At 42.9% G+C, this 26,005-nt stretch overlaps 1 protein-coding gene across 3 annotated transcripts in view; it reads right to left on the bottom strand.

The window, feature by feature from the left end:
• The window catches only part of NEDD4 (NEDD4 E3 ubiquitin protein ligase), a 110,150-nt gene that overhangs the window by 44,099 nt on the left and 40,046 nt on the right, over nt 1–26,005 (bottom strand). The window contains exon 2 of one of the 3 annotated variants that reach the window (XM_065412591.1): nt 13,316–13,329. The exons of the other annotated variants lie outside the window; for them this stretch is intronic. Within the exon in view, the coding sequence (XP_065268663.1) occupies nt 13,316–13,329 (14 nt within the window). The remainder of the gene's footprint in view (nt 1–13,315; nt 13,330–26,005) is intronic. 3 annotated transcript variants of the gene reach the window in all.

The following is a 26,005-nucleotide window of genomic DNA, read 5'->3' as shown; positions in this document are numbered from 1 at the left end:
ACAAAAATTATTAGGGGGCTGGAGCACATGACTTATGAGGAGAGGCTGAGGGAACTGGGATTGTTTAGTCTGGAGAAGAGAAGAATGAGGGGGGATTGGATAGCTGCTTTCAACTACCTGAAAGGGGGTTCCAAAGAGGATGGATCTAGACTGTTCTCAGTGGTACCAGATGACAGAACAAGGAGTAATGGTCTCAAGTTGCAGTGGGGGAGGTTTAGGTTGGATAGTAGGAAAAACTTTTTCACTAGGAGAGTGGTGAAGCACTGGAATGGGTTACCTAGGGAGGTGGTGGAATCTCCTTCCTTAGAGGTTTTTAAGGTCAGGCTTGACAAAGCCCTAGCTGGGGTGATTTAGTTGGGGATTGGTCCTGCTTTGAGCAGGGGGGTGGACTAGATGACCTCCTGAGGACCCTTCCAATCCTGATATTCTAAGATGCTGTGAAAACGGCAACACTCTTTCAAGATTTCACTAATTTTGTTCCTATCACTTCGATTAAGCCTCCTACATGTTTCATCAAGGAGTACCAGACGTGAAACAGCATGAAGGTATTTAAGAAGCCAACTCAATTAAAAAGAGTTCCTCCCACAAGCATTCGGGTCTTGAGCAGTCCAGGCAAATAATGCACAACTACAACAAAGCTTAAACTTGTTCTGCCAGGAAGTCATGGTACTGGGCAGGCTGCTGGCCTCTGCACCCGGAGTCCCTAGGGACGGCTCTGTCTGCCATTACAGAATTTTTTTCTGAGAACCCCGATAGATTTCACGAACCCCCAAGGGTTCACGAACCCCAGTTTGGGAACCACTGCTCTAAAACCTACTGGTACCTCTTCAATCACTCCCTCCCTTATCAATAATCCTAACACCCTCCCTCTTCAGATCTGTTTGTCAATTTTGTTTTTAGATGGGGACCTGTTGACAGAGGGAACATTTAATTTTGCTGAACACAGAAAGAAAGAACAGTTAGCTTATGATACTACTCATTAGCATTCCGAAAATCTTGGTGTTTTCCTACGAACAGAATTTATGACTAGCTCTTGGGGCCCAGCATAAAAGGACAATGTATTACAAACTGGGAGACCCATGATTTCAAAAGCCTCAAATTATTGAATGCGTATCTCATTATCATTTTTAGGGCAAAGCATTACTTAGTTCACAAATCTGTATGGGAGAAAGTGCTTCAGCAGCTTTCATAGCTGAAGCTTCCCTGCTTTCCCAACTGGAAGCAGCACTGCTATTTTTTACATCATAACACCCACAAGCTGGAAAAAATATAGCTATCACTTTTGCCTACAAATTGATTTTTAAAGAAGGGGTTAAATGCTTATCTCAGAAATGTGAGAAGATTTAATATTTGTCAAGTTCTTGGCAATCCTCAAATGAAACATGCCTTTCAAAGAAACTGGAATGTGGGACAAAAATCAACTCTACTTTACACTTTAAAAAAAAAAAAAAAGAACTCTTACAGGTAGTGTCTTTCTTCAGCATGGCTGCTATCCACTTAATTTCTGGTACTCACTCTCCTGCTATTTTAGGCATGCCAGCCTTGATAATCAACCTTTTAGCAGTGCTTTCTTCCAGCCAGAGATTAAAATCCTTTACTGATATAAGTAGTTTGGAGGTCAAGAGGTCCTGATACATGGATCAGGTAGCAGGGGTGCTCTTTAGCAATATGTCTTGTTATAAACAAGTCTGACTGCCACTGGCTTCAGAGAATAAATGCCAAAATAGCACTGAAACCCAGACATCACATATGCTAACGCAGTACACTGACAGTAGACTTTAAACAGTTTGTTTAGATAGTTTCATGTGAGCTCGGACCCACTTCAGAAGAGGCAGGGAAAGTAGATGCTTGAAAGCAAGAACTAATTTCTTGACAAGTAGAGAAATTCAAAGTTTCTACTTGCCAACCCAAAAGTATATAAATCAACATAAAATACATAATTTTTAATTTTTTTTTACCAATACCCGAGTTAAAAGCACACGAGGACGCAAGACAGCTGGTAAACATTCTCAGTCACAACCCTTAAAGGACTCGAATACAATGATAAAGTGAGTCTTAATGAGAAAAGCTACAGGAAGAAAATAAGCTAATCACCGTGAAACCTGATAATTAAACATGTAAAGTATATTCATTCTCATCTGTTGGTTGAATACTTGAAGTTCATAAGTCTGAAGTCCAAGTTAACAGTGAGGCTTTTGGACATTTCTTCATTTACCATCGTGAAGTGTATAATATCTGTTTTTAAACTTATATTGAGGTTGGTTTGTCTAGCTGAACATGCTAGGATTGTTCTCAAAGTGCTCCAGTTAATCAAATCATTTCCCAAAAAACAAAAACAAAAATAACCCAACACCTGCACACTGGTTAATTACTACATTCTTCAGAGTAACTTTCTAAGAAGCTCTTGTACAAGACCGAAGTGTTCAAGTAAGGGATTTTCTCTACCAACTTTCCTTATTAAAATAAACATTTCAGTGCTTGTGCCACAGAAAGCAGAAACTCAACATGCTTAGTTTTTCCTGCATAAATATTTGACCAGTTGCACATTAAACTAGACTTCATACACAAGTCTATGGCTGTATGGGAGATGAGAAAGCGTATAGTTTTTATTGGAGAAACACAAGGTATCAACTGAAAACAGAAAAAAAGCCTAAACAAAACAAACATGGATCTGGACTATTGCCACTTAAGAAAATAAGAGCTCAATGGATCCCTTTAAAACCAACATTCTTTTTACTAAAACACCCAGACATCAATGTTCCTTATAAGTCTGACGAGAATGAACAACTTTTGATGAGAAACCAAAGTGGCCCCAGATCGTTTCCATTTCATACTACAAAGAATTACTTGGTTGATTTATACTTTAATCAAGAAAGTTCTGTTACTGCAATTTGTTTAATAAAATGGTAATATACACCATTGAGAAATGGTAGTGGTAAAATTTCAAGATAGCAAAATTTGATTTATACAAATTTCAAAAAGGTTTACATAATTCACACAACAATTTTCATGAAAGTATAAAAGCCAAAATTGAATTACAACAATACTTTAAAAATATTAATTCCATAGATACCATAAAGTTTTCAGTAATGTATTTTATATCTAATAGGAATGATTTCAAGTCAATTTTACCTATACTGTAGCATGAACTTGAAAAGTATTTACTTTGGTTGGTTCTTCATAAATAGCTATGCGAAGCCTAAAAAGAGTCCTTTAATGCGAGACATGAAAGGAATCTTTAAACACTTGCTCCGTTAGCTAATATATAGTGCTTGTCAGTGTTTATTAAAACTAGAAAGAAACATTAAAAATGTCTATTTCCAAACTACTGGATTCTAGAAATTGTATTTACTGTATCTTGCCACACAGACCTCTTGATGGCTTGTCTACATGGATACTTAATAGGCGGCAAGCCAGGATGTAAATGTACAGCGCAATAGCTTGCCCTGCACTAACTGGACAAATGAACCCTGCTACTATGCACCAAGTTCTATAGCGTGCTCTGATATACTCCTATTTAGTATGTCAAAGTACACTATAGAACTTAAAGTGCATGGTAACAGTGCTTATACGACGACTTAGTGTGCAGCAGACTATTGTGCTGTAGATTCACACCCTGGCTTGCCATGCACTAAGACATGGTCTACACACAAGGGTTAGTTCAGTTAGTTGAGTTGACACGCATTAGTTGATGTGCAATGTGTAAGCCATATTAATAGCATGCACATGGGATGGCTGTCCCCTCTTTCAATTTGCATCATTCTGTACATGTCAGGGGTTTGGCACATATTGAGCGTGTGGTGTCCTTGGAGAGTATCCCATGGTCCTTTGCTTCACAGCTGAGCTTGATGCATCCTGGAATTTTTCTCATTGAACACTGTGGGTTGTTTAGCAAAAGCCAGGTAGAAGCCAGTGGTATTCTGGGACGTGGGCTCAAATTAAAAAACAAACAAACCCTGATTGCGCTCTCCATCCCATGCAGTCTCTCTTTCTGGGTAAGCTAGCACCAGTTTCTAATTGCTGTGTGCCAGCATAGACCCAATAGTACTCTGCACTGCTGTGCTAACAACTGAGATTACACAGAGGCTGTCTGGGCTTCATTTGAGCTCTTAGAGGCAGGTGATTTCTGTTTTGGACTTTGTCTGCTGTACCACTGAGCAGATGATATGGCAGCAGCAATGGAGGAAGAAGCACAAGGATGACTCCAAGCAACTGCTACAACACAAGTTTTCCTGGAGTAGCTTCACATCATACAGTGCCATTTCTGGACTCAGGAAACAAGCATCAACTGGTGGGAAAGGGTCGTTCTGCAGACCTGGGATGATCAGCAGTGGTGAGAAAATTTCAGGATTGCGAAGGCAACCTTTTGTGAGATGTGCTGAACTAGCCCCAGAGCTGCAGAGACAATGTACCACATGGGTGCCCCATATCCATGGAGAAGAGGTTCACCATTACTATCTGAAAGCAGGCCTAAATGTTACCAGTGTAGCCAACCAATTTGGCATAGGGAGGTTGACTTTTTGGGCCTCTGTCATGCAGGTGTGTAATACCTCGCATAAGGAACTGTTGCACTGGGTTATAAAGCTTTGTAATGCTCAGAAGACAGATGGCTTGCCCACATGGGGTTTCCCAAATTATATTGGGGCAACTGACGGTACTTGCATGCCTATCATTTGCCCCACACACCAGAACTTGGAGTAAGCAGTATTTCTCCATGATGCTCCAAGGCCTGGTTGACCACAGTGACAGGTTCACACACACAAATGCAGGGTGGACTGGAAAGGTCCACGATGCTAGGATCTTTCAGAACTCAGTTTTGTTTACCATAATGAATAAAGGAAACTTTGCCTCTAGGATCACTATAAACAATAATTGTGTGGAGATGGCTCCACTTATCCTGAGAGACCTAGCTTATCCTCTGTTCTCCTGACTAATAAAGCCATTCATAGGCCACTTGAACGGAAGGAAGGAACTAGAACTATCACCTCAGTAGTGCAAATGGACAGTGGAGTGTGCTTTTAGCCATTTGAAAGGAAGGGGGTGCTGTTTACACAGTAGGTTGGGAGCTGCAGAAAATAATATTTGTGAGAGTAAGCAAGAAAGCTTAACCCTGCATGGGAAGCTGAACTGCAGAGATTAGCTCAACTGTCTGAGCGGTTAGCAGGATGTTCACTAGAACAGTGGTTCTCAACCAGGGGTCTGGGGCCTTCTGGGGGGCCATGAGCAGGTTTCAGGGGGTCCTCCAAGCATGGCCAGCATTAGACTCGCTAGGACCCAGGGCAGAAAGTCGAAGCCCCACTGCATGGGGCTGAAGCCTGAGGCCCTAGTTGAAGACACTGGATTGTCTGTATGCTTGTTAGCAGCATTCACTGCAGCAGAGCATCCTGCTTCTGTATTACCTCCAAGATTAGCCTCTGCATGTTCCTGTCTTTCTCTAGTGTGCCTGACCACTGCACCACTGTCTTTTTCTCTCTCTGACCTCAAATACAACCTCCAGCTCTCTCTACAGTTGTTTGAGGGGAGTCTGCAATGATATCGGCACACATTTAATTCCACATTCTCAGTTTTTCCTCTCAGGATAGCCAGGCACTCAGGTTATTGCTAGAGTCCCTGTCTTTGAAGGTCTGGCCACTTTAGGTGCCATGACTTGGGGGAAAATAAGGATGGGGAAAAAGTTATTGTTCATATTCCAGAGAGACTGATAGCAGTTAACACTTACTTTGGTTTTTCCCTCCTTAAAACTCTCCCCAGTCTTGCGGGCGCAGGGGGGGGGGGGGGGAGAAGAGGGGAAGGGAATCAGAAATGTTAAGTGGCATGCGCACAGAGGGTAAAGGGGGATTTTTGCATGTCCAATATATGCTATAGGAGTTTGCAGTTGTGCCGGGCTGGGAATTAATTTTCCCAGTTTGGCTTTGCAGTCCAAGCTATGCCTTGTATGGTGCCAGAGGGGTTAACGGGAAGCATCTGGGGATGAGCTGGATAGTAAACCCCTCTAAACAGCCTTTATGCTATCCTAATGCTCAGTGATGTTACATTGAGGAGAGTGACTAAGAGGCAGAGAATGGCCTTATTCAAAAAGGCAAAGAACAGACCAGTGAAATATGCTGTGAAATTGTTTACCAAGATGGTCCCCTGGAAGTGCAGCAGGAATGGAGGAAAGTTGCAAGTTTTGCCGGGGGCAGTGACCACACAGCTATCCCACAAAATTTCCAGACAAAAAGAAAAATTCTCAATCTTAGGCTATGTCTACACTGCGTAGCTTACAGCAGCACAGTTGTGCTGCTAAAGCTTTGCCGCCATAAGGCACACAGTATAGCTGCTCTGTTGCCAGGAGAGAGCTCTCCTGACAAAAAAAATACCTCCCGCCCCCCCCCCCCCCCCGAGGGGTGGTAGCTTTGTCGGCAGGAGAATGTCTCCCACTGACGAAGCACTGTCCACCCCAGCGCTTTTCCTCATTAAAACTTGTGTCATTCGGGGGTGGGGTGTGTTTTTTCCACACCCCTGAGTGACGAAAGTTCTAACGACAAAAGTGCAGTGTAGAAAGCAGACTGAGGCTACGTATTTCCCCAGCAGACATGCTGAAAGTACAGAAAAATAAAAACAGACTGGGTTCTGCACCAAGCGCTGGTGTGGACAGCGTTACTACTGCCACTTCTTGGGGGTGGATTAATAAAGTCAACTTTTAAGAGCTCTCTCCTGTTGGCACTGAGCAGCTACACAGGAGATTGTACAGTGGCGCAGCTGCGTGAGTACAGCTGTGCCACTGTAAGCTCTCTAGTGTAGACATACCCTTCGTACCCTTACGGGCATGCAATGCCCAAGTCTACCTCACGTAAACTGAGAATACTAAGCAAACTTTTTTTCTCCTTGTCTCAATCTGCTGAATTTCACACAACTGAATGTTTTCATTACTTGAATATGCTGCAAGAGGGGAGGTAGAGTGGAGGCTGTGGCTGTACCATACTGCCAGCCGCCATTTTGAGCAGGCAAATGGTTGGAGTTTTGTTTGGGGAATTGACCAGGGAGGAAAAATGGGAGGAAAAAGGAAAACAGGTGAATGGGAACATGCTCTCAGGGCCTGGGCTTGTAAACAGTCTATGATTGTAGCTTTAGCACAAGACAGAAGCAGACTGTCTAGGTGGTTCATCTGTCATTTTCAAATCATGTATGGGGTGCTGAATAAATGAAGGGGGAAAGCATGGGCTGCAAGAGGCAGGGAAGAAGGAGCTGGAGACTCAGATAGAATCCTAGCTTACACCTGGCAAAAATCGTTAAAGCCATGGGATATAGGATCAGGAGCTGGCACAGCAGTATTTATAACCATTTTTAGATATTTACAAAGCTCAGGTTCCCAGTATAGGATCTGCCCTCTGAGTCCCAAGCCGGGTTTCTGGCTAAGAATCAGGCTTGCTTCCCAGATGCCATCAGGCTCCTGAGGCCCAAACAGATTCTGGCTTTCCAGGTAGAGCTCATCACTGCCCTTTTCATGTTCCTCTCTGATGACTCTTGCTGTTCTTCCTCAGGAGGGCTGTAGACCCAGTAGTAGTGCAATTGCATAATATCTTGTCCAGATCCTCAAAATATGGACAGGTTATATTTCCATCCTGGCATCCCTGGTTTTAATACAAGTTCTCCTGAGCAGTTTGCTCTTTATCTGGCATTGGTCGGCGTCCCAGCTGTGACCCTTTCAAGGCATCTAAATAGCAATATCCACAAACATATCTTTATTGCAGTGGCTGATCCCAAGAGCTTGTTGCACTGATGCTTCTCCCCAAACAGTGATGAGTTCTAGGGTCTCAGCATGGCTCTAAATGGCCGCTCGAGGCACATTGTAAAGGCTGCTGGAATATTGCTGTAATGCCAACATACTGGAATCCAGGAGTAAATGGTCCAATGTTAGTACTGTGCCAATTTTTAAACAGAAGAGAGGACCATCCAGTCAGCTTGACCACAGAGCAGCAGAGGGCACACAGGTAAACAGACAAGTAATGGATGCCTGCAAAGCAGTGTGGGATAGCAGTTGGAGGACTGCCAAAACTAGCGTGCAGAAATATTGCATACACATGAATAATTGACTGCATTAACTCAATTAGCATCAAACTTAGTACACTTTTAAAGAAGACTCCAGAGACTGCGATAAATGCAGGATTATAAGATGCCTGTGCTAGATATAATATCAGCATGAGATCCAGGCACCAGAACCCTATTGCATTTTTAGTGGAGGGTCATGTCAACATTAGGCACTTCTATTTAATTGTCTTGTGTGTAACTTGACTGTGATACATGTGACAGCTAGTCAGATTTAAAATCCTATTAACATTCACACTAGCTGAAACACCTACAGTCAGATGGAAGGTTCTTATGCAACACATGTTGATAGATGAAACGCATCCTTGATAGTTGCTTCAAGAGCAAGGTGTCACCATAACATGCTTCAGCAATTTTACCATCTAACGGGCAGCAGTTAGAGAGGACTCTCAAATTATCTTCACTAATTCCCACTTGTGAAAATATTTTAAGTGCACCAGTGCTCCATATAGACCAGAGCAAAAACATCTGTTTCTGCAATTATATATAGATAATACCTTTTATATAGAACCTATATTTTTTCAATCATTTTCTTTTAAAGTTCACATTTAGTCCACAGTAATTTCTTCTCAACATTCTTATTTGTTATTCCATTTAATGATTGTTACTTTGATTACTTGTGTTTACAAGTTTACTATCCAAACAACCTCATTAAGATCTTGCTTACTGTGGAAGGTTTGTAAATCAGCTTATTTTCACAAGGGTTAGAGAGGGACAGAAGCCAGATATTATTTGAGCACCCTTGTGCACAATACAAACATAGTACAAGTCAGTAGTTAGCAATGTGAACAGTTTAGTCCTCAGTAATTCAAGTTCCCCTACTTTGACATGCAGATGTGTCAAATAAGCTATTGTGCAAGGAGCTAGGCCACCAGGTCTTAAAGCAATATACAGTGGAGGAATTAATCCAGAATTGGGCCTTCTATGTTCCACTGGCCAACACCCAAAAGTCTATTCAGAAAATAGTGCCAAATCTTTGATTAGGCATAAACTAGAAAAGCTTCTTTCATCAAGGCCCACTGGTCCCTTTCATAATTTTTTAGAGTATTGTAAGAATACTCTTACAACTGACTGGGTGCCATTTCAAGTCCTTGCAGCTGACTGTGGGCCGATCAAGGATTGTAGAACGAACCCCCACAGGACTTGTTCCAAGAACAAGGAACACTTCAACTTTGCCTTTTCTAACTAATCATACAGCAGTGTGTACATTTAAAAAACAAACAAAAAACAGAATTAAGAACCCTACCAAACCACACTGCACACACAATTCTCCCCCTAGGGAAGAGAATGAATAAACCACGTCACAGATGTTAGTCACACTGTTTAATGTATTACTGGGAGGCACTCATATTACAGTGGTGACGGCTGTGTAAGAACTTATTATAGGTGGGTTGATAGCACCTCCTATTAAGATTGCCTGATGCTTCCCGTCCTGTTTCAGTTACATTTAACTTGCTAAACTAATTGTTTGGGCTTAAGTTTTCCATGCTGTAACTGCCCTGGGCTTTTTAAAAGTTTAAGTTAAAACAGTAAGTGCTTTGCCCGTTCTAAAAAAATTCTGGTGACCTTTCCTTTAAAAAGCTCTAGCATCCCCATGCTTGTGATCAGGGGCTTAAACTAGGTAGGGGGTGCTCTTTGTGTCAAAAATGCTTTTGCCATCCCCACAAAATGCATGTGCACGGTTAACGCAGCTCAGTCTTAGGCCTTGTCTACACTACGAGAGTACTTCGATTTTAGTTAATTCGACTATGTGGAATCGATATTACAAAGTCGAACGTGTGTGTCCACACTAAGGACAGTAATTCGACTTTGTGAGACTTGGTGAGTCCACACTAATGGGGCAAGCGTCGATATTGGAAGCGGTGCACTGTGGGCAGCTATCCCACAGTTCCCGCAGTCCCCGCTGCCCATTGGAATTCTGGGTCGAGCCCCAAATGCCTTCTGGGTAAAAAAATGTGTCGAGGGTGCTTTTGGGCGCCTGTCGTCATCCGTCCGTCACTCCCGCCCTCCCTCCCTCCCTCCCTGAAAGCGCCGGCGGGAAATCAGTTCGCGCGCTTTTCTGATTACTGACAGCGCGGACGCCACAGCAGTGCGAGCATGGATCCCGCTGCGACCATCGCTGCAGTTGTGGCAGTTCTCAACGCCTCGCAGCTTCTCATCCACCTGTACCAGAGGCAGCTGCAGATAAATCATGAGAGGAGGCTACGGCACCACCGTGACGGCATGAAGTCGGACACTAGCTCCGACCTCTCAGAGAACATGAGACCCAGCGCCCAGGACATCTCGCTGTCACTGGGTCTTGTGGATACTGTTGACCGGCGATTCTGGGCCCATGAAACAAGCACGGAATGGTGGGACCGCATAGTGCTGCAGGTCTGGGATGAATCCCAGTGGCTGCGCAACTTTCGCATGCGGAAGGGGACTTTCCTCGAACTGTGTGAGTTGCTGTCCCCTGCCCTGAAGCGAAAGGACACCCGGATGCGGGCAGCCCTGACTGTCCAGAAGCGAGTTGCCATAGCCCTCTGGAAGCTCGCAACGCCAGACAGCTACCGGTCCGTCGCTAACCACTTTGGTTTGGGCAAGTCTACCGTGGGAGTTGCTGTCATGCAAGTAGCCAAGGCAATCGTCAAGCTACTGCTATCTAAGGTAGTGACCCTGGGAAACGTGGAGCTCATCATAGATGGCTTTGCCGAGATGGGATTCCCAAACTGCGGTGGGGCTATAGATGGGACTCACATCCCTATCCTGGGACCGGACCACCAGGCCAGCCAGTACATCAACCGAAAGGGATACTTTTCCATGGTGCTGCAAGCACTGGTGGACCATTGGGGACGTTTTACTAATATCAACGTTGGATGGCCTGGCAAGGTTCATGACGCTCGGGTTTTCAGGAACTCTGGTCTGTTTAGACGGCTGCAGGAAGGTCTTTACTTCCCGGACCACAAAGTAACTGTTGGGGATGTGGAGATGCCTACAGTCATCCTCGGGGACCCTGCATACCCGCTAATGCCCTGGCTCATGAAGCCCTACACTGGCGCACTGGACTCAGGGAAAGAACTATTCAACTACCGGCTCAGCAAGTGCAGAATGGTGGTGGAGTGTGCTTTTGGCCGTCTCAAGGGGAGATGGAGAAGCCTACTCACTCGCTGTGATCTCAGCGAGACCAATATCCCCATTGTGATAGCTGCTTGCTGTGTGCTCCACAATTTGTGTGAGAGCAAGGGGGAGACCTTTATGGCGGGGTGGGAGGTTGAGGCAAATAGCCTGGCTTCTGATTACGCCCAGCCAGACAGCCGGGCGATTAGAAGATCCCAGCGGGACGCGCTGTGCATCAGGGAGGCTTTGAAAGCCAGGTTCCTGACTGAGCAGGGTCTCCAGTGACTGTTTACTTTGTGGACACAGATGCTGGACCTGCCCCCGTTTCTTTACCCAGTTACTGTTGACTATCCTTCCAAGTTACATACCCCCTTCCCCACCTTCCCAACAAATAAAATCTGTTCCGTTTTGTTAATGAACAAGGTTCTCTTTCTTACTGTTTTCGCGGGAATGTTTTAAACCGGGGACGCAGACTGTGGCGGGGGGCGGGTTTAGTGTTCTGATGCAAATGATGCTTCTAAACTCCGGGAATGACAGGCTCCGCAGTGCTGGATTGGTTGTTTCAACGCAGCCTGCCAGCAGTCCTGGGCGGAACTGCGTGTATGTGTCGGCCAAGTGACTTTCTGGCAGGGGGCGGAGGGTAACAGACCCCCTGCTGCGTGGCTCTGTGATCCAGGATAAGGACCGCGGCAGAAGATCTCTAACTGCCCTCCCCCGCCACAAAGTCACAGATCAACCCCCTCGCACCCCAGAACATGAAAACCGCCTCCCAGACTGACCAGGGTAACTGGTGACTGCACTGTGTATGTGTCCTGATGCTGGACCTGCCCCCGCCTCTGTAGCCTGCTACAGGTGACTGTCCTGTCCAAGTAACAAACCCCTTCCCCCCCTTCAGACAGAATCCCCTCTAAAAGTCACTCTCGGAAACAGTACTTAACAGAAACAGATGTTTTATTATGAACCGCACATGAAAAGGGGGGGGAGGAAACTTGGACGTGGGCTAGTGTGAGATGGGTAGGAAAGGACTTTTCAAACTTTGTGGAACAAGAGCCTTCCAGTGCTGCAGCAGTGTGCAGGGGCCGACTGAAAGTTTTAACGGCCCTTGCCGCCCCTCCGTCTTTGGACTTTTGGTGAGGGGGGTGTGGGACTTGGTGGCGGGGGAGGGCGGTTAGAGATAGACAGCAGCAGGGCTCTGTCCTCCTGCCTCCGGTCTTGCAGAACATCCACTAGGCGCCGGAGCGTCTCCGTTTGCTCCCTCATTAGTCCAAGCAGGGTTTGAGTAGCCTGCTGGTCCTCCTGGCGCCACCTCTCCTCCCGTTCCATGACTGCTCTGTGCATTTGTGACAAGTTCTCCCTCCACTGTGTCGTCTGGGCTGCCTGCTCTCGTGAGCAGTCCATAAGTTCATAAAACATGTCTTCACGCGTCCTCCTCTTCCTTCTCCTAATCTGCGCTAGCCTCTGGGAGTGTGATGCCAGGCTGGGTTGGGAGACAGTCGCAGATGTGTCTGTGGGAATGGGAGAAAGGGAGTGAATTCCTGAGACAGATAAATGAAGTTGCTAACAAAGAACATAGTCTTTCTCTGTGAACACCACCATGCACTGGACCTTTCACATGCGCACTCAGGACAAGGTCGAATTTTCGGCCCTCGCCTTCAGTGCCTGGGGTCTTGCAGTTGCGATCAGAGAAGCATTGCAGGACACCTCTACTTCTGTTGCAGGAAAGCATGGTAAGCCGTAGACTTGTGGCAGCTTGAAAATGTAATAGTAGCACTGGGCTCCTTTCGCACTGAATGCAAGGCCACTCTCTGCTGGCAGCAATCAGGGAAGCATGAGCTCTGCCCCTGTCCCACCACCTCGCGGCTGTCCCCGGGAAAGCTCCCTGTATGCTGCCCCTCTGCCGCCTCCACCGCGTGGCTGCAAAGCAGTCCCAATACTAACATTCCCCTCCCTAATTTAAAGCAGGGCGTCATGTGTGATATTACTCTCATGAGGATCTCGGAGACCGAGAGGGGAAGGATGCTTCGCGAGACCATGCAGAGGCCAGGGCCGTATGCTGCCATGCTGTGCCGTGCCATGATCCCGGACTACCTAATGGACTCATGGCGTGGGAACGTGTGTTACCATGGTGGACCGAACAAGATCGCCCTGCCGCGGAACCTGATGCGCATGCTTGAGCGGTACCTCCAGGAGAGCTATGCCGAGCTATCCCAGGAGGACTCTCTGTCCATTCCCGGGCACATTGACCGTCTTTTCCTTTAAGTGCAGCATAAGGGACTACAGAGTGGAGCGTCCTGTGGTGGCCTAATCATGAATATCCGGACATTATTTGATTTTCTATACATATTTAGGACTAAATAGTTGACTAAGCCAAATAAATCATGAACACCAAATTGCTAATATAGTTAATATTCCTGTTTTGTTATAAATAAAAGTTTCTATGTTTAAATGAGTGAATGAAAAGCCCATTCTTAACAATATAAATATTCCAGTTATGTTAAAATTAAATGTTTAGATGTTTAAAGCACTCACTGCTTGATCCTTCCCCTGATTTGGTGTCCGGGGTAAGGGCTGTGGACGGTTGGTAGGGGATCTCGGTAAGGGTGATGAAGAGCTCCTGGCTGTCGGGGAAATCAGCGGTGCAAGCGCTGTCGTCCTCCTCCCTCATCTTCCCCGTCAGCTAACATTTCCGACGAGGAACCGGCCGTGGACAATATCCCATCCTCGGAGTCCACGGTCACTGGTGGGGTAGTGGTGGCGGCCGCACCTAGGATGGAATGCAGTGCCTCGTAGAAACGTGATGTGTGGGGCTGGGATCCAGAGCGTCGGTTTCCCTCTTTGGTTTTTTGGTAGCCTTGTCTCAGCTCCTTGATTTTCACGCGGCACTGCGTTGCATCCCGGCTGTATCCTCTCTCTGCCATGGCTTTAGAGATCTTCTCGTAGATCTTTGCATTCCTTCTTTTGGAGCGCAGCTCTGAAAGCACGGACTCATCGCCCCACACAGCGATGAGATCCAACACTTCCCGATCAGTCCATGCTGGGGCCCTCTTTCTATTAGATTGCACGGCCATCTCTGCTGGAGAGCTCTGCATCGTTGCCAGTGCTGCTGAGCTCTCCACGCTGTCCAAACAGAAAATGAGATTCAAACTGCCCAGACAGGAAAAGGAATTCAAATTTTCCCGGGGCTTTTCCTGTGTGGCTGGTCAGAGCATCCGAGCTCGAAGTGCTGTCCAGAGCGTCAACAGAGTGGTGCACTGTGGGATAGCTCCCGGAGCTATTACCGTCGATTTCCATCCACACCTAGCCTAATTCGATATGGCCATGTCGAATTTAGCGCTACTCCTCTCGTTTTCGAGGAGTACAGAAGTCGAATTTAAAAGAGCTCTATGTCGAACTAAATAGCTTCGTGGTGTGGACGGGTGCAGGGTTAATTCGATGTAACGGCGCTAAATTCGATATAAACTCCTAGTGTAGACCAGGCCTTAGAAGTGGTGGTGAAGGGGGTTTACCTTGCAATTGCAGCTCTGGGCTGTTGCAGACCAGGTCAGACATCAGACCTGAGAGCAGAGAGACACTCTCTCTCCTGTGCTCTCAGTGCTCCCCAGCTGAGTTGAGACAGCATGGAGCACAAAGCTGCAGGATTCAAATGCAGAGGGGATAAGAGACAAACCTGGAGTGGGGGACTGGACTGGATCCTGGGGTAGAAGGGTAACTAGGTGTTACACTAGAGACTGGAACTGGGATGAGAATCTCCACTCTTGAGGCTTAAGACAGGCTAAGTGAGAATAGAACTTGGACAGGACCAGGGTCAGTGCCCACTAGAGCACATTCCCCTCCAGAGCCTGGAAACAGAATCCAGGATTTCTGAGTCTCACCATTACTATGCTGTCAGCAAGTATTGGGAAGCCACCTGGCAACGAGGGTGTCCAATTCCCCTCTAGTGCTAGTCCACATAACAGTAGTAGGTTGTCATCCTGGTCAGTTATGCCATTAGTTCAAGTGGCAGAGTTCAGTGTGGTTGAACTAAAGGTTCTAACTGTGCTGATGAGACATATGGTGTCAATATGATGTCATATGGGATTTGTTTTTTAGTCTGCTTTTTTAAACCTGGAAAATCAGACACACAGAAAGCTATATTTTAAAGCACACTAAGGAGGTTGCGAAATCAAGTGCACAAAAGTTCAGAAATGTCAGAATTAAAGTTGCTTGTGTAATCTTAATTCAGCCCCTTTGTACCTACACAATACAGTTTCTAACAGAACCCCTACTTCATTCATTACACAATTGGTTGAAATTACAGTAAAAGAATTATCTATAGTAAGCAGAATTATCAGACACATAGATCCACAGTTCAAACCTCACTAATCTATTAAAATTCTTTGGGGGGGGGTGTGTCAACAAATAGGGACAAGGGTGATCCAGTGGATATAATGTACTTGATTCAGAAAACCTTTGACAAAGTCTCTCACCAAAGGCTCTTATGCAAAGTAAGCCATCATGGGATAAGAGGGAAGGTCCTCATGGATCAGTAACGGGTTAAAAGATAGGAAACAAAGGGTAGGAATAAACTGTCAGTTTTCACAATAGAAAGTGGAAATAGCAGGGTTCCCCAAAATCTGTACTGGACCAGTGCTGTTCAACATATTCATAAATGATCTGGAAAACGGGGTAAACAGTCAGGTGGCAAAGTTAGAAGATGATACAAAATTACTCAAGATAGTTAAGTCCAAAGCTGATTGTGAAGAGTTTCAAAGGAAACAAAATGCAGATGAAATTCAATGTTGATAAATGCAAAGTAATACACATTGGCAAACATAATCCCAACTATATGTACAAAATGATGGGTCCTAAATTAACTGTTACCATTTAAAAAAAAAAAGACCTTGGAATGTCAGAAACCATTAGGAAAGGGATAGATAAGGTAAATACCATAATGCCACTAGAAAAATCCATGGCATGTTCACCTTGAATACTGTGTGCAGTTCTGGACATCCCATCTCAAAAGGGATATATTAGAATTGGAAAAAGTACAGAGAAATGCAACAAAAATGATTGGGGCATAGAACAGCTTCCATATGAGGAGAGAGAAAAATATTGGCACTGTTCAGTTTAGAAAAGAGATTAATAGGTCTATAAAACCATGAACGGTTTGGAGAAAGTAAGTGTTATTTACCCCTTCACAAAACACAAGAACCAGGGGTCATCCAATACAATTAATAGGCAACGGGTTTAAAATAAACATAAGTACTTCTTCATTGAACACAGTCAACCTGTGGAAGTAATTGCCAGAGGATATTGTGAAAGTCAAAAGTATAAATAAATTAAAAAAAGAATGAGATAAGTTCATGGAGGATAGGACCATCAAGGACCAAGATGGTCAGGGATGCAACCACATGCTCCAGGTGTCCCTATACCTGGAACTTCCAGAAGCTGGACTGGACAACAGGGGATGGATCACTCAATCACCCTGTTCTGTTCATTCCCTCCGAGGCATCTGACAATGGCCAGTGCAACAAGACAGGATACTGGGCTAGATGGACCATTCGTCTGACCCAGTATGGCCATTCTTACAGTCTTATAGTGATGGCACCATAGAAAAGCTGATGAGGGAATTAATAATTCTGCCTTCAGAGTACTGTCTGAATAGCAAGCAGTAAATGAAGCATGGGGCCATATATTAACAGTGAGGATAAAACAAAAATACTAAATAGGTACTCATTGAACGAGCACAGTTTGTTCTACGCACTGAATGAGGCAAAAATCCAGTAGGGGGTAAAAATAGTATGCGATCATGTAGTTATGCTATTATAATGCATATGCACAACCGGGCCAAATTAAAGTTACAAAGGCAAACAATTCTGGTATTTCCTAACTTTTGAATAACTGACTTTGTAACCTTAATGTTATTTTAAAATGTAGCTTTTTGTATGTAATGTAGAACAAAAACAGAAATTTGATTAATTTTCTTCTTGTGTTCCTATTGTAGAGCAGCTACATTTTAGCTTTAATATGGCCTAATAGGAGTCCCTCTAATGAATGCTTGCCTGTAGCCTCATCCAGAATTACCCCTTTCTCAAGCATCATGTTTACTCTGATACCCTTTTAAAATTCATAGTTTCTCAGTAACTTGCATATATGGATTTCAGCTTTTTCAAATAAAAAGTCTACATTTTATATATGTCTATAGAAACAAGATAGGTGAGTTAATATCTGTTATTGGGCTAACTTCTATGGGTGAAAGAGACGAGCTTTTGAGCTAGAGAGAGCTCTTCGGGAAACTGTCTCTTTCACCCACCAAAGTCAGCCCAATAAGAGGTATTACCTCACCCACCTGGTCGCTCTAATAACCTGGGATGAACACGGCTACAACACTGCAAGTAGCAGATACCAATATACACACAGAATTTCTCATTTACCCTAAAGCTCCTTGATGAAAACTGAATGATGTAAATATCTGTTGGAAAACTAGGAGATATTCAACACCATATGATCAACCAGTGCTATAGACTACTAATAAATGCAGTGGATTTGAGATCCATTGGTCAAAAGTCATTTCTAAACTGGGATAGCCCGATTGGCAGACAGTGTTACTAGATCACATTAGTAGGCCAACCAAGAGAGAGAGTTTGTTTATTGCCAAGGTCATTTTACAGGATCCTGAGTCCTCTAATAAAGCCCCTCAACTCTGGCTCAAAGAGTCGCATAATATTGATCTCTAAAGAAGTTTGGTAAAACAAAGTTGGGTCTGGGACATAGTTATTCCCCCCCCCACACACACACAAAACTGTATCCACCTTAAGTATTATTACCTATAATTAAGAAGTCCCCTTAATAAAATGTGAGTCTTTACACAATGAATTTAACACTGAATTGCTGCTTCTTACATCTTGAACTGGAACATAATTTAAATTATTTCACAAAACTGTAAGAGAATGTTTTTGATAAATGCTTTGGAAAATTTAATTTGCAACCTCCCTCAAAACTATCCATAGTGCACCTGACTACACTGATTATGTACAAACTGTTGGGGATGACTCATTATTGATAACGGAATACTAATCCTTTTATCAAATTCAAAACAGCCCGAATTGATAGTGGCTTAAAAGTCATTATTATCATTGTGCTGTTTGATGGCCTAATTTAATTTTTAAAACCTTAGGTATTACTTTGAACAGTAAGTAGGTAGATTTCAGTTACTGAAACCAGTTTTCTTTTATTAAGGGACACCCATAGGAGGGGGTCCTGTGGCAATAAATGGATAGAATAAAATACCAGCTATAATTTATCCTAGATGAGTTAGTGGCCTACAGGACACTTAACATTTTAGTAATTTATCTCTAGGGTCAGTTCCCCATTAGTTTTTTATAAATAAAAAGTTCATGGACGACTAGATTTGATTTTGACAAATAGGGAGGAACTGGTTGAGAATTTGAAAGTGAAAGGCAGCTTTGGTGAAAGTGATCATGAAATGAGGAGTTCATGATTCTAAGGAATGGTAGAGGAGGGAGAACAGCAAAATAAAGAATGGATTTCAAGGCGGCAGACTTTAGCAAACTCAAGGAGTTGGTAGGTAAGATCCCATGGGAAGTCTAAGGGGAAAAACAATAGAAGACAGTTGGCAGTTTTTCAAAGAGACATTATTAAGGGCACAAGAGCAAACTATCCCACTGCATAGGAAAGATAGGGAGTATGGCAAGAGACCATCCTGGCTTAACCAGGAGATCTTCAATGATCTTAAAAAAAAAAAAAGTCCTACAAAAAAAGTGGAAACTAGGTCAAATTACAAAGTATTAATATAAACAAATAACACAAGAATGTAGGGACAAAATTAGAAAGGTCAAGGCACAAAACGAGATCAAACTAGCCAGAGACAAAGGGTAACAAGCAAACATTCTACAAATACATTAGAAGCAAAAGGAAGACCAAGGACACGGTAGGCCAGTTACTCAATGAGGGGGAGAAAATGTGGACATGACAGAGGTGCTTAATGACTTCGTTTCGGGTTTCACCAAGAAGGTTGGTGGTGACTGGACGTCTAACGTAGTGAATGAAGTAGGATCAGAAGGGGCTAAAATAGGGAAACAAGAAGTTAAAAATTACTTGGACAAATTAGATGTCTTCAAGTCACCAGGCCCTGATGAAATGCATCCTTGAATACTCAAGGAGCTGACTGAGGAGATATCTGGGCCATTAGCGATTATCTTTGAGAAATCATGGAAGACTGGAGAGATTCCAGAAGACTGGAAAAGGGCAAATATAGTGCCCATCTATAAAAAGGGAAATAAGGACAACCCAGAAAATTACAGACCAGTCAGCTTAACTTCTGTACCCGGAAAGATAATGGAGCAAATAATTAAGAAATCAATTTGCAAACATCTAGAAGATAATAAGGTGTTAAGTAACAGTCAGCATGGATTTGTCAAAAAAAAAAAAAAAAAAAAAAAAAAAAAAAGTGTCAAACCAACTTGATAGCTTTCTTTGACAGGGTAACAAGCCTTGTGGATTGGGGGAGGAGGGACAAGAAGCGGTAGACGTGGTATATCTTGATTTTAGTAAAGCTTTTGATACTGTCTTGCATGACCCTCTCATAAACTAGGGAAATGCGACCTAGATGGAGCTACTATAAGGAAACTGGTTCAAAAACCATTCCCAGAGAGTAGTTATCAGTGGTTCAGTGTCATGCTGGAAGGGCATAACGAGTGGGGTTCCACAGGGATTGGTTCTGGGTCCAGTTCTGTTCAATATCTTCATCAATGATTTAGATAATGGCATACGGAGTATACTTATAAAGTTTGCGGACGATACCAAGCTGGGAGGGGTTGCAATTGCTTTGGAGGATAGGATTAAAATTCAAAATGATCTGGACAAACTGGAGAAATGGTCTGAAGTAAATAGGATGAAATTCAATAAGGACAAATGCAAAGTACTCCACTTACGAAGGAACAATCAGTTGCACACATATAAAATGGGAAATGAGTGCCTAGGAAGGAGTATTGTGGAAAGGGATCTGGGGGTCATAGTTAAACCAGAGTCAACAGCGTAATGCTGATGGGGAAAAACAAAACAAAACACGCGAACATCATTCTGGGTGTATTAGCAGGAGTGTTATAAGCATGACACGAGAAGTAATTCTTCCGCTCTACTCTGATTAGACCTCAACTGGAACATTGTGTCCAGTTCGGGGCACCACATTTCAGGAAGGATGTGGACAAATTGGAGAGTCCAGAGAAGAGCAACAAAAATGATTAAAGGTCTAGAAAACCTGACCTATGAAGGAAGATTGAAAAAACTGGGTTTGTTTAGTCTGGAGAAGAGACGACAGAGGGGACATAACAGTTTTCAAGTACATAAAAGGTAGTTACAATGAGGAGGAAGAAAATTTGTTTTTCTTAACCTCCGAGGATAGGACAAGAAGCAATGGGCTTAAATTGCAGCAAGGGAGGTTTAGGTTGGACATTAGGAAAAACTTCCTAACTGTCAGGGTGGTTAAGCACTGGAATAAATTACCTAGGAAGGTTGTGGAACCTCCATCATTGGAGATTAAGAGCAGGTTAGACAAACACCTGTCAGGAACGGTCTAGACAATACTTACTCCTGCCACGAGTGCAGGGGACTGGACTAGATGACCTCTCGAGGTCCCTTCCAGTTCTACAATTCTACAAGCACATTAGGATTTTGAAGACACCAGGTAGCTAAGGTAATACTATTGGAGCCAAAGCAAAATGTTCTTTACAGCATGAATATTTCACATAAAAGTTACAAACAGTTCAGAGCTGCAGGCTTCAAGAAGCTGGAACTGTGGATTAGATAGAAACAGGCACATATGTTTTAGAGACTGATCTGAAAGTGACTGGTGATGCATTATTTATCAGCTTCCCTCACAAGGTAGTTACCAGCTCTTCATCTAGAATTTTTAGAGTTATTGGTGCTAGTTTTGGCAATGAGAAACTAATTCGGATTCCTTTTTTACTCCTGGGGGGATTCTGCATGGCTGCAGAAAATGCCCCCCCACCCCACAGAATTCCTGTGATTCCCTGCAGAAAAATGACAGGGAAGCAAAGGGTCCCAGAGCCTGAGCTCCGGCCCAAGTTGAAACATCCACACAGCAGTTAAACAGCCCCATAGCCCAAGCCCTGCGAGCCCAAGCCAGCTGACATGAACAAACCATGACTGTTTAATTGCAGCAGAGACACACCCTTATAGGCCACTACTAGACTGGAGGGAGAAACTAAAGAACAAAGAGTATAAGGCAAAGTGATAAAAAGACCTTAAAAAACCCTGAAAACAACAGATAACATTGAATTTAGGGGCAAAGCTTAGAAATGAAGAGGAACATTGGTGAAAATACAATATAGGAGCTGGCTGTAGGAGGACTGTGAAAGGCTACAATTAGTGTAATCTTTTTGATATAAAAGGTTTTAATTCTTTTTAGCTGGAGTCACCATAATGACAAGATCTTAGCTTTTCAAAGGGAGCAGATCTTCAATTCTCCTTTAATGCTTAAGAGCACACTGAATCTTGCAGACACCACACCTCAACATTTAGAATTTATTTCCAAGATATGCAAAATTGTTAAATTACCAGGAAATATTAAAGAACATAAATAATATAGGGGATCCTATTACTTTCACTATTTTTTAAACTATTAAGATAAAGGTATGGGCTAGGCTCACAGTTAAGTCAAAACGTGAATATCTTTGATAAAACAAACTACATAAGATTTTTCACCACACACAGTGGTTTCTGCAAGTCTTCTCCCCACCAAAAGTCAAGCACTTTGGCTTGTCTTAAATAGAACTGTGTCTGATCATTTAACTTTCTAGAGCCAAGATTAATATGTTTAACTTCTGACAGTTATCTAGATCTAGTTTTTTTGCCCCAAGTTGAAGCAGTTTATTGGGGGGCAATGGCATAACCTGTAAGACATCTTTTTAGGGTCTGAACAGACTTCGGTCTCTAGTGCTGTTGACCCAGCACCTTATAAGTACTGAAACATTTCTAAACGTGAAGAAAAAACCATGGTCTTGCATCCACTCATGATAAAAATTTTGATAAAAGTTTGCCTGATTAGTAATCTGGAAAGAAATCATAAAGCAAACTCTTTTATTTGGTTTGTTAACTTACTGGCAAATTTCAGGGATAAAGTTCACATTAACTTAACATGCTTTACTTTACGGACAAGAGCCAAACCAGAGGCAGAGCAAGAGCATATGGAGGGGACGGGGGGAGGAGAAGGATGTTATAACAAGAACTCCTACAAGCAGGAGCAGACTACATCTGGTTGGAGCAGAGATGAGACAAAAATGGTAGATGAAATGGGAAGAGGCTAATCACCAAGTTTTTACTAAGTTTAGCTAAAGGCCACGATACATTTAACATTAAAATGCACTAATTAGCTCTGACTTCCAATGGGGGGGGGGGCACATTTTTAAAGTCAGTGGGAGGGGAAAGGTTGACTGGACTGTAGGGAATGTAACAGTGTCTGGAGAGCATAGGGGAGATGCAAGAGTGTATGCATCGCCTGTGGCAAGATAGGGGCTGCCCTCCCCTTAAGGGCTGACTTCCAGTGGGGGGGGGGGGAAGAAGAGGGGGAGGGGATGGGACCAGGCTAGCTGAATGGCTTTTGTGTCACCCCATCCACCTTTTAAATTCTCCCAAACTTTTCAAAATAGTCTCTTGCTCCTGCTGGATGCCCCACCCTACCTCCCCCCTTAATTTTAGTTTAGAACAGTGTTTTTAAGATGCTGAAGGTTTGAGTAACTGCTTGTTTTGTGACAGGAAAGGAATTTTTCCACATTGAGGCCAAACTGGGAAAGATCTGGTAGGTTTTTTTGTGTTGCTTGCAGCATCATGTAGGGACAGTCGGATTGAAAACAATCAAACTTGAAAGTTTAACATTAGCAAAGTTAAGACCATTTAGCTTATCATAAGTTGCAGCTGGTGTTCCTTGCAAATAAAGTCTAAAAGGGCCAGTTCCCAGAGGTAAAGGAGACCTGGAATTCTGCTGGTGGACTGTGTCTTAAGAGCAGAGGAGACCTGAAGTCTTCCCAGACTGAGGTTCCCTCTTGATAATCCTTTCCCTTCACACACACACACAGTGGGGAAGGAGAAAGGATTCAGCAGTGAGTTGAGTCCTAGGAGTGGGCCAAAGAGTGTCTACTTTGAGTTACTAGTTATATAGTGGTAGCCCTGAAACCTCACACTGGAACCAGTTAAATTCCAGGTATAAGTACAGCATGGGCACATAGCACCCCCACCAGCATTAAATAAATAAAGTCACGGCTTGCTGCTTATATCCATCCCATGCATCTGTCCTTTGCTTGCCTGTGTGTCTTGATCAACATGAGTCTCCTAAGAGATAGGACTTCATGCTGAAGTTGATGCTCCATGCAGCTTAAGTTTAACATAGTTGCTACAAGAACTTCAGAAGCACTTCCCCCCAAGTAAAACTCACTATGGAATACTGAGAGTTTTTTGGTTACCAGTACACTCTGGTTCAGAGGGGTTTGAGAGTTCAAATTGAAAGTTTCCTTCACAGAAGACTAATTGTACAAAAGCTTTCATGAGCTCTAAAGTGTGAGTTTTAAGGTTTTTTTGCTCAAGTGTTGCAAATTTCATTCACCAAACCTGGAAATCTAGCAAAATCAGTAAAGTAAAAATAAAAAAAGGGAAGTATTAACATTATCCTCATACATTTTAAAATGTACCTTAAAATTTATTTCTAATACAGAATTATACTTAATTACTGGGGATAGACTTCCCAGCTTAGTTACCAGGTTCACACATTCAAAGTAAAAATGGTTCTGATCTGGAAGGAGTGGTTAACCTCATGGCTGCCAGTGGCATACCATAATAGCAGAAACTGTAATGTAAGCAAACTCCAGCTAAAGGTCTGAAAGAAGTAGACTTGTACTATCCACCCCACCCCACCCCCGACAAATTGGGAATATGCCTTTATAAGAGACCAGGTAACTTGTTCTATCCCTCTGCCTATTCCCACCCCTTCAAAAAGCCTAATTCATGATATGAACAATTTAAATTAGTTCAACCCTTCTGCTACAGAATAATTTCCACCCCAATGAAGAGGCATATGAATTAAAATAATAAGTCAGCAAGTCAAGGCCAAGCACTTTGATATTGCAATCAGGGCATTTAATCCTCTCCCCTCCTCCACACACATTGCACAACTTACTGCAAGGTTCCCTTGGTACATTTCAAATAAAGATGAATATAGAGACATGGTTCAGCCATCCTCCCACACTTTTCAACTGAAATAGCTTAAGGCCTGCTGTCACAGAAGTGAAGTTTCTTACTAAATTTTAAAAACGCAGACTTGACTTAAGCTGTTGATTATGGAAAGCAAGAAACCTGATACTATGTGGCTGAAGGCTAGTAGCTAGGCACGTAAAAAAAGAATGCATAGACCTTTCACTGCTTCAGACACTGGAGTCTCTAACCAAAGTACTGATTTAATTTCATGACTGCTCTGCACAGATAGTTGACATTACTAAATGCTACTCCCATATCAGCTTGTTAAATCTGAACCCAGACTCAGCATATCAGTATACTAAGCCAGACTAACTGGAGTCAAGAGAAATATTTTGGGAGTTGTTTTTAAATGAGTCACAATACGCTCACTATAATTAGATTTACTATATAATTAACAAACTATTACAGTAGAAATCTATTATATTTTTTAAAAAGACTGCTATGATACATGTATTACTGTTTACAGTTTTTCTTCTAACAGGTTGCTGAATTACTACAAAGTCAATTCAATCTGCTCTTTTTGCTTATTTTGGTAAACTGTTTTACAGAACTGTTTGTAAAAGCTCGTTTTACATTAAAAGGTCAAGGGTCAATTGAGGTCTCTGTGCATGTTGTCTTACACAAAGGACCTGAAACTCACTAACTGCTGCAAATCATATTTAGTGTCCAGTTTTCAAAAGGCAGCCATCATTCTGCTTTGGATGCATAAACGCAGGTAATTCGCATGTGCATGAAAAGCGTGTTCACAACTCTGAGCACAATTTGAAAGACAATTCAGCCCCGTTGAAATTTGGCTGTCCAGGATCATTTTTCTAGGTTTTAACCATGAAGCTTAATACCTGCTGCTAGAAAAGGCAAAACAAAAAAAACAAACACCACCACCACCAAATCCAAAACCCACCTCTCTTCAGTAATAGACATATACTACTTGCTACACAGTCCTTCAAAGGTTGCCAGAATCATAGGAGCGGTTAATCCATGAACATGTCTGCTAAGAAACTCAATTTCAAATTATTTTCTTTAGAAGACTGAAGTTTGCCTGGAATTTTTACTCAAGCATTTGTTTTCATAGGCTGGACTTCTAATTTGAATTTGCAACAATTTAATTTGCTTTACATTTTTAGACAAGTGCCATTAACAGCACAACAGCTGTAAGTGGAAAACCATGAGAAGGGCACTTTTAAGCACTATGTTTAAACAGTTTTTCATCTTCTTAATGGAATTTCTATAATGAGCAGGTTCAGACTACTTGGTTTTCTACATATTAGGGAATATTTCACAACCACAATACCACTGCAATTTAAGTAAGAGTTCCCTTACTGATTTAAAGTTTTCCAGGACAATCTAGTACAGCCTTTTTTCCAAAAGTACATACTCCAAAGAATACACTCTGATAAATCATCACAGTAGATCATAAGTTTTCTGTCAAAGTTTAAAATTCAGATCAATATTTTAAGAGAGTTTTTTTTTTTTTTTAAATAAAAAGGTACTGACAGTGATTTTAAGAAAGAAAATAAACAGCAAAGGACTGCAGGCGTGGGCCCTAGTCAGGCAA

Source organism: Emys orbicularis, chromosome 10 (assembly GCF_028017835.1).
Source record: "Emys orbicularis isolate rEmyOrb1 chromosome 10, rEmyOrb1.hap1, whole genome shotgun sequence".
NCBI classification, from domain to species: domain Eukaryota; kingdom Metazoa; phylum Chordata; order Testudines; family Emydidae; genus Emys; species Emys orbicularis.
The sequence above is the reverse complement of the archived record's forward strand: the minus strand, read 5'-3'. Positions and strand labels throughout refer to the sequence as shown.